General features: G+C 37.4%; 2 protein-coding genes across 2 annotated transcripts in view; both read left to right on the top strand.

Moving 5' to 3' along the window:
- The first annotated feature begins 347 nt into the window (after positions 1 to 347).
- On the top strand, positions 348 to 3,839 carry LOC107696963 (transcription factor PU.1). Its single transcript, XM_016497541.1, has 6 exons — positions 348 to 402; positions 668 to 688; positions 1,561 to 1,711; positions 2,303 to 2,442; positions 2,554 to 2,698; positions 3,523 to 3,839. The coding sequence occupies exons 2-6, from the start codon at positions 668 to 670 to the stop codon at positions 3,837 to 3,839; spliced, it is 774 nt and encodes a 257-aa protein (XP_016353027.1). The 5' UTR covers positions 348 to 402.
- A 4,702-nt stretch (positions 3,840 to 8,541) lies between these two features.
- Positions 8,542 to 9,475, top strand: part of LOC107696943 (adenosine receptor A1) — a 5,035-nt gene continuing 4,101 nt past the window's right edge. Inside the window, exon 1 of the mRNA XM_016497515.1 lies at positions 8,542 to 8,864. Coding sequence (XP_016353001.1) covers positions 8,542 to 8,864 — 323 coding nt within the window. The remainder of the gene's footprint in view (positions 8,865 to 9,475) is intronic.

Here is a 9,475-nt window from a genome sequence, read left to right as displayed (position 1 = left end):
GTGTAATACACAAATGACCTCAATAATCGCTGTGGCATTTATGAGTAAAATCCCAGTTTTTAGGACACAAAGTAACAACGCAGACCACATGCCCAGAAGGCTTTGACACAGACAGAGCAAAGGGGAGTGATCGTAAGACTCGCCCATACCGTTAAACCCAGATGAATGTTTGATTAATAGAGATTTGCATTTGGATGATGGAAGGTTGGCTCAACATTATAAGTATTCCAGGAGGAGGTGGGCAAAAGCAGACAGACAGTTGGGAGGATATAAAAGGATCAGATCAGACAACAGGTGCACTTTACAGGTGATGTACGGCTCCACCCTCTCTTCCAGTCACAGTCTTTTCCACTTTTCTATTGTGATACACTAAGTCGTCTTATTCACTGGAAGTGCACTGAGGTAACTAAACATTCATACATCTACAATATCATTCCAACTTCTGCTGTGTTAGCAATTATTTGCACTTTTTGTTTTACAGGAGTTTTTGTCTGTTTCTCTTTACTCTTTCAGTTTCATTGCTTGAGCTGTGAAATATGTTTCAGAAAAACTTAATGTGATCAAACTGCATTCCGTTGTTCAGTTCTGTTCAGTCATGTAGAGTCACATTAATGTGTTTGTACTCATGTGCTGTTTTTACTCATGTGACTTTTTTTTCTGTTTTCAGATGTTGGCAACTCTTGAAACCGTGAGTATTATTTATTTATTTAGATTGACTAAAGGGAAAACAATTGGGAAAGCGTTGGGAAAAATGCATAACAGATTGACAGATGATGTATTATATCTACAAAAAATAAACAGCTTTGTGATATATTTAAGCATCACGCAAGTAAAATATATCATATATCATACTCTTGGCCAATCATATTAGTAGATTCTCAATTGTTGTATAACTGTTTATACTAAGTGTGCTGGAAACTATATTACCTTAATAAGCAGATGAAATAGTCATTATGTCCATATAATATCATATTTGATCAACAAATATGCAGATTTTATTGTAAAGTTTTGGCGTTAATGTAAACTGGTGCAAAAAAACTGACTCTCAAGACACTTTAAAAAATGTTTGAAGAACATTGTTTTGTATGGAAAGTATGCTGGTGTTGAAATTAAATAAATGGTACTTGATGCTTAGACATTTTGTTGTTTAATGCAATGATATTTAGATGAGTGTTGAAGTGTGCCTTCAAAATACTGTCAAAATACTGTATGGGGTGTACAGTATACACAGTAATGTCAAAAGAGAGGCAAAATATTACCACTAAAATGTTTACACACTGTGCAAATATCTCTGTTGGTGCAAATAAAAACCAAATTTTACCGAGGGCAGGAAGAATGTACTAGTCAGGCGAATTTGTTGCAACTTCCTTCCAATATTCCTGTTAAACAGCTGTTATTCATGAGTAGTTACATTATATATTTTTAAGTAATATATAATATTTCGATTTCAATGAGTGTGAATCTAGGAGAAGGAAAGAAAATGCTTGTGTCTTGTACATTGTGTAAGGTCTATACTGCATCTGATTCAGTGTTTGCTCCCATGCATTGACTTACCTACAGATTCAATACTTCCAAGATCTGGGCCCTAGAGAGCCGTCGTCTGGGAACCTAGACCTTGACATGATAGAGGAGTACCTGCAGGAGCACTCGGTGGACGTGATGTCAGCACCAGGTGTGCAGAGGAGAAATCAAGAGGAGCACAGTATGGCGGGTGAGCGATTGATGATCGGCTAAACACTAGAACTAAAACACTGTAATAGACCACTGAGGGAAGGGTCACTTCTCCTTTTGTTGACTGAATAGAAGTGTCTTTTCAGTTTTGTAAGGTCAGTAATTTCCTCTTTGACAAAGCTTTATTTGTGTCTCAAGATGTGGAATCCATGTCATGGGTGATACAAGTTTATTTTAGTGAGGAGAAACTGTATGTAAATTTAGTACTAAAAAGTACTTTCTTGTGACGTGTGTAATCAAAAAAAATTAGTTCTGCACAACTGTCATTGGTCAGTCAAACTGACAGCCCCGCTCCCAAACTCACACTATTGGTTGAGCTGTTGCTATGTCAGGCTGGTCTGATGCTCAAACAAACAGCAATGTTTTGAAAGTGCGTGCCTCAGAAAAACAGTATTTAGACTTTTCAGGGGAATCAAACTACACATGGTATGCCGAATAAGTTGCATAGGAGAATGTATTTTAACATAAAAAACAATGATAGTATAACCATAAATATCTTCTTACTGCCTGCATGTGTTGTTGATTCTAGTGAGCAGCATATGTGGTAATAATGAGTGATGTGTTTCCATAGAGAACAGCTGGTCTGCACATTATACATATGAATGGCATTATGGTGGAGTACCAGGAACAGATGAGACGCATGAACAACAACAGCCTCAGCAGCAGCAGCAGCAGCAGACGTGGCTCTGTCAGTCTAGTCACAATGAGTGGGTAGGTCTCACAAGAAATACAGTACACTGTAATATTACAGTCAAGACTGTATGCAGTTTTATAAGCGAAAATTGACCTGTTGGTTGTTATTAATAATAATCTATGTTTCAGGGACACTTCCAGTATGACAGAAACCAGTACAGTGACTCAGATTCGCTGTCCACCAGTTCTGGTTGCCAAGAATTCCCACCATCTCCGACCTCTGACATGAAGGGTCAGATTGCGTATGACTCCCTGGCTCTAGCGCCACTCTCAGGTAAGACACAGAATTGCTAGGCCATTGTTCCACCTATTTCTTTTTGGCTTTGGGAAAGTCATCTCAAATTAGTGAATCGGTTTATTTGGATAATTAGTTTAAAATGTACTTGTCATCATTTACTTAGCCTCATGTCATTTCAAACCTGTGTGACGTTATATCTTTTGTGGAACACAAAAAGGAGATTTTGGAGAATGTTTGAACTGTTTTTGTTAATTAATTGAAAGTCAGTGGGGTCCAAAACAACACCGGTTCAGGTCAAATGGACAAAAAAATATAGAGAGACCAGTGGCCAGTTGAATAAACTGCTTTGACTAGTCTTAAAAATAGCCAAGGGGTAATCAGTACTACTTTACAGATTTAAATTAGACCAATCTACCTGTTTATGCTAGTCCAAAAAAAGAAAAGAAACAAGAATTAGATGACTAACTTGTAAGACTAGTCTAAGCAGTTTATGTAACTAGCCACAGAATATCATTGTGACAGACTTTAGTGGGAATAGGGTAATTTAGTATTGAATGTTGTATTGTTTATGTTTCCAACATGTCACCCACCTTGTAGTTTCATTCCCAAACAGAGTTGCCCTTGCCTATATGTGAAGTGATTCACATATAGGCTTTGGTTCAATTGATTAAACAATATCCAGCTCGGAATTTGTTGGACATTGGACGTCACTATATAGGCTAATTTTTAATCTGTCATTTGAAAGGCCATAATGTATTTTGATAACAGACTGCATTCATTGTGGACAGAGATCAATGGATAGATGCCAAAAATTCTGTTATCACTAAAATACATTTGTCATTTACAACATTGTTTCTCAGGTAAAAGGAAAGAGCGGCTGTTTCAGTTCTTGTACGAGATGCTACAGACACCAGACATGCGGAGCTGCATTTGGTGGGTTCAGTCTAACAATGGAACGTTCCAGTTCTCGTCCCAGAACAAGGAAAAGCTGGCTGAGATGTGGGGCAGACGCAAGGGCAACCGGAAAACCATGACGTACCAGAAAATGGCCCGTGCCCTACGAAACTATTCGCGAACGGGAGAGATCTGCAAAGTGAAACGCAAACTCACCTATCAGTTCACTGAGAGAACACTGAGAGGCCTTCAGAACAACTCGCAAAGATTCATGGGTAGTTAATGTGGCTCATCCACCAAGAATTTCCTAACTGGAAAAGTGTAAACAAATACTGAGTATTTTACAGAAAATGGTTTTGCCTTTTTAATGTTCATAATGTAATGTGGGCATAATACACTGATTTTCTAATATTATTTGGCTTAATTGAGGCTCAATTGAACTTGGGAATTGTATGTACAATAACATGGAATAACATGAATCTATATAAATCTGAGGATTGTTAACCATTACACTACGTTATAAGTAGTTATGAATCCGTTTTGCTTGTTGTTATTGTGATAAAATATTTGGCCATTTGTGTACTCATTTCAATTACTTTGTAACAACATTAATATGTTGACATCTGATGTGCCTGAATAAATTAATTTTAACATGCAAAGTTGTATTTTTGACAATAACAAGGAACCCAGCCAAACAGTTTAATCTAAACAGTAAAATTACATTGTAAACATGTTTAGCCAGTTTTTATTCAAGTAAAATCTATTACTTAATATGACTCAATCAACCAGACTACATATCTAGTTTAGTTTTGAAACTCTTGATGGCGCAAGCTGATAGGTCCTTTACATGCAATCTGCTAGCAATCACATCATTTATTACATGGCACAAGCTGATTGGCCTCTGCTGATTCTGCAGCTCAACATTTAAATAGCCTGGTTCAGTGTTTGCTATCCTGTAAGTTGGTCCTGGAGAGCTTTAGAGTTTATCTGAAACCCTCCACCTCCCCCAGCACCGCCTGTCTAGATCTGCTACAGGACTTATTAATGACTATTCATTTAGCAGCAAAACACCAACAACTGATATTTCTCTAAACAAATCTGATTGGAAGGCATTGTTTGAATCAGATGGTTATTTGCATCTGATACAAACAATGCCGTCCAATCAGGTTTTGGATCAGATTTCACTTCGATTAATAATCGCTCATTACCATGTTGTTCTACAAAGTATTTAAGTGGGTATTTTAAAGAATATGATACTTTATACCAAAACAACATGGTGTTATTATATATATATATATATATATATATATATATATAACTACTTTTGTTTTGTTAGTGGCAATAACATGTAAATTCAATTCAAGTTTATTTGTATAACGCTTTTCATGATACAAACAGGGTTGGCATCATCTGAGGTCCTCTGAGGGGTTGGCATCATCCCTTCTCAGGTGTTCTGGATCCATATGATCCATATGGATAAATATGAATGATAACATTTCAATGGCATCAACAGTTTAAATTCCCTGGAATTTGAATTCTGAAACTTTGTTGACCATGCAGCCACATGTAAACTAAGGGGTTTGGTTTTGCATCTGTATTTTAAACAGCCTGCTGAATTCTCATCCTGCTAAGCCTCATCACGAGGAGCTCACACAGATCACAACATCACTGACAAAGCCCTGTGCTCCATCTGATGGCAGTTACCACAAGCCCACCATGTACATATTCACACACATATGGTCAAATATGCAAAGCATGTGTACTCTGGAAAACCGCCACTACAATAGAACTGTTAATGATTGAAGAAAAGGGAAAGATGGTGTTTGTATCATACGTCGGTGGCTTGCTGTTAGGTGTTCTGGATCCATATGATCCATATGGATAAATATGAATGATAACATTTCAATGGCATCAACAGTTTAAATTCCCTGGAATTTGAATTCTGAAACTTTGTTGACCATGCAGCCACATGTAAACTAAGGGGTTTGGTTTTGCATCTGTATTTTAAACAGCCTGCTGAATTCTCATCCTGCTAAGCCTCATCACGAGGAGCTCACACAGATCACAACATCACTGACAAAGCCCTGTGCTCCATCTGATGGCAGTTACCACAAGCCCACCATGTACATATTCACACACATATGGTCAAATATGCAAAGCATGTGTACTCTGAAAAACCGCCACTACAATAGAACTGTTAATGATTGAAGAAAAGGGAAAGATGGTGTTTGTATCATCAGCTTGCTGTTAAAACCACACTAAATATTTATTTTAGTAATTGGTTCTTAGAATATAAAATTATACACATAATTTAGTCTGAAGCACATGTTGCCAAACTCCAGTTTACAGGACTGTTGTGTAAAATCAATATAAGATTTGCAATCACATTGAAGTACTGAATATGACCTTTAGTCAGAATCTAAAATTAACATTTGGAAATTATACTGATGAAACTGTATTTTGCATTATTTTTCTTGGAAAAAAAGTAAAAAAAAAAAATAAATGTTAGAATGTCATTCTTGCATATTCCTTGAAAACAAACTGAGTAGGTCATAGGGCCCTATTTTAAGCGCATGGTCTAAAGCGCACGGCGCAGGTGCACTCAGGATGTGTCCGAATCCACTTTTGCTAGTTTAACGACAGGAAAACGGTCGGCGCGCCCGGGCGCATGGTCTAAACGGGTTGTCCCTATTCTCTTAATGAGTAATGGGTGTTTTTTGGGCGTAACGTGCAATAAACCAATCAGAGTTTCATCTCCCATCCCCCTTTAAAAGCCAGTTGCCCTTGCGCCATGGTGGGTTCGCTATTTACATGGCGGAATGTAATTTTTCATTTTTAAACATGTTTGTGACCTGCTGCGCGTCCCTGTGTGTGTAATAAGCAAAGTTATACGCGCGTTGTGCACCCGCCTATAGGCGCATATTACGAGCGCGCTCTTTAAATAACAAAGAAAAAATATTGCACCAGACCTAAGTCTAAATTTAGACCAGGTTTGAGTTGGTCTATGGCGCAGTCTATTTTCAGTTCCTCAACGCGCCAACAATGCGCCTAAACACACCTCTTTTTTTAGACCAGCACGCCCATGGGCGCACAAATGCATTTGCTATTTAAACAACGCGGCGCAGGACAGGAAAATGAGAGCTGAGTCGGGGGTGGGGACCTACTACTAAAATAACTACTAAAAAGGTTTGTCATTGTCCTCTAAATAGACACCAACTACCTACTGCAACTCTGCAGAGCTCTTGCATGTAGAAAATACATCAGAGGAATTATGTTATTTCAGTACTATGGAATAAAAAAAAAACATAATTTTTGATCATGTTGATAAGACTTTTCTGTTTTTTTATGTTTAATGCGTTTATACATTTTTCCAAAATCATCATTCATCAAATTATCAACATTAACAGATGAAACATTAACAGAAAATACAACTTATTTTCATCAAAAGACAAAATCTTTGAATAACAAAAACTGTAAAAATTAAGAAAGCTTACGGTTCTTTTTTTTGTTTGTTTGTTTGTTTTTAATTGCCTTTGCCTTTGGCTGATGAATACACAAAAAGCACTTTTTAGTTGTCCATAGGTAAACAAACCATTAATTTCTTTAAAATGAACATGATGCATTTATGAACACTGACCAGCAGATGGAGGGAGAGATGTCTTGATAATAGAGAATAACCATCCTCATCTGCTGAGACTGGTGAGGTAGATGAAGGGAGAGAGGAGAACAAGAGGAAGACAAAACAAGTTTTGGATGTGTCTCTCTTTCCACTTTTCTGGCCAAAGAGCTGAAAAAAAAAATCGCTCCGGCTGAGAAGGTGTAACCAGCAGCTGATGACACTGATTCTGCAGTGAGTTTTTAATACCATAAATATTATTTCTAACAGTAATTAAATACATTTTTATTAAATGTCAACTACAATTCTCTTTTATTAAAGCCCATTTGCTGGTGGTACATACTTGAAGAACTATATGATGGAGGTTTTGGCTTTGTGCATGAAGTGATTACTGGAATTATATGACCTCTGTGAACATGTTATTTATTTATTCATTTATTTAAGTCAAACTGCCACTGACAACAATTTGTGAGCTACGTCTGTTTTGGAAACCATCTCCTCCATACTCACCACTCATATTTTCTTCCCAATTCTAATTCAGTTGCTATGAACGAAACCACTGATGTCACATAAAAAGTGCATCTTTGTAAGTATAGTTGCCAAACACATGCATCAAACACAAGACAATCATCTGTTGGTTGTGAAATTGCATAAAACACCTGGTCGCAGTTTATGTTAATACTCCAAATCTGACACTTTCAATGGATGAGAACTTACAGATGGTACTCAACCAGAAGTTTTTTTTTGCCACCGTGAGTATGTATATACAGTATGTATATGTACAGTATATATATTGCACAAAATTGCATTAAACATACATGTGATAAGGTCATGTGACAACAATGTAGAATACTATTCTATGAAATATTTATTGTTGCACAATGCAGAATCCATTTGAAAAAAAAAAAAAAAAAACGTAGGCACAGTACACTTGGCGGTATTCTAGTATTGTAGCAGCTGAAGACGACATTCAAGCACCTGTGAAGTTGTATGGCAGAATACATTTGAAAAAAAAAAAAAAAAAACGTAGGCACAGTACACTTGGCGGTATTCTAGTATTGTAGCAGCTGAAGACGACATTCAAGCACCTGTGAAGTTGTATGCTTTCCATCATTTTGATTGTGACTCGGAATTTAACATCATTATTCTGTCCGCCTGCAAATGGAATTAGTTGATGAAATACAGATGTGACTGTGAATAATATTGTCTATTCAGAAGACTTATGAGTGGAAATGAGACCCCCAGAGATGCATACTGAAGATCAGGGGTGTGTGTGTGTGTGTGTGTTTGGAGGAGAGCAGACCAGATGGTCACAGGCTTCTTCATACTCGACTGAGACTGTTCTGTTTGCTCGTGTTGGTTTCTCCTCATGGCCTGGCTGATCTACACCTCTCTGGAGCTGGTCATCGCCATGGCATGCTGCCTGGGGAACGTGCTGGTGGTTTGGGCCGTGTGTTTGAGGCAGACCTTCCGTCAGCCTACCTTCTGTTTCGTGGCGTCTCTGGCTGTGGCTGATTTCCTGGTGGGGGCGGTGGCAGTGCCCCTGGCTGTGCTGGTGGACGGGTGGGTTGAAATCCCGTTCCAGGCCTGTCTGGCGGTCAGCTGTGTGGTGCTGGTGCTGACCCAAGCGTCTGTGCTGTCCCTCCTGGCTATTGCTGTGGACCGATACCTGCGGGTCTCAATACCTCTCAGGTAAGAGCTTTTGGCAAAAGATAAAAAAAAGATGTAATTAAATCTTTTTTTTTTTTCAGAAAACGCTATTTCAGTTTTTTTTTTATTCATTTGATGTGTTGCTTGCCGCTTCTTTGTAATTAGTTTTACAATTTACATTAGCTGATGAAATAGGCTACAGATGTGACCATGAATATTATTGTCTATTCAGAAGACTTTTGAGTCATTTACTAGCAATTACTAACAAAATAAACATGCAATTTTTGAATGAAAATTGTTTCAGCCGATTACATATAACAGCAAGCCATAACATTAAGACTCAGAAAACCAAAAGATTATCCAAATCACAGCTTGGATTTAAATATGTGACATTGGACCATATAACCGCAGTCAATTTTTTTGAAATTGAGATTTATACATCATCTGAAAGCTGGATAAATAAGCTTTCCATTGAATGATATTACAATGTTTGGCTGAGACACAACTATTTGAAAATCTGGAATCTGAGTGTGCAAAAAAATCTAAATATTGAGAAAATCGCATTTAAAGTTGTCTAAATAAAGTCCTTAGCAATGCATATTACTAAACAAAAATTAAGTTTTGATATACTTACGGTAGGAAATTTACTAAAT

This window comes from Sinocyclocheilus anshuiensis, unplaced genomic scaffold (assembly GCF_001515605.1).
Source record: "Sinocyclocheilus anshuiensis isolate Anshui unplaced genomic scaffold, SAMN03320099.WGS_v1.1 scaffold130, whole genome shotgun sequence".
In the NCBI taxonomy this organism is placed as follows: Eukaryota; Metazoa; Chordata; class Actinopteri; order Cypriniformes; family Cyprinidae; genus Sinocyclocheilus; species Sinocyclocheilus anshuiensis.
This window is presented reverse-complemented; position numbering and strand designations above follow the sequence as displayed.

Excerpts from the sequence above, each read along its gene's own strand:
- LOC107696963 (XM_016497541.1), top strand. The coding sequence starts at position 668 with ATGTTGGCAACTCTTGAAACC. Across the intron at positions 2,443-2,553 it reads AGTCTAGTCACAATGAGTGG|GGACACTTCCAGTATGACAG; the intron begins GTAGGTCTCACA and ends TCTATGTTTCAG. Across the intron at positions 2,699-3,522 it reads GGCTCTAGCGCCACTCTCAG|GTAAAAGGAAAGAGCGGCTG; the intron begins GTAAGACACAGA and ends ATTGTTTCTCAG.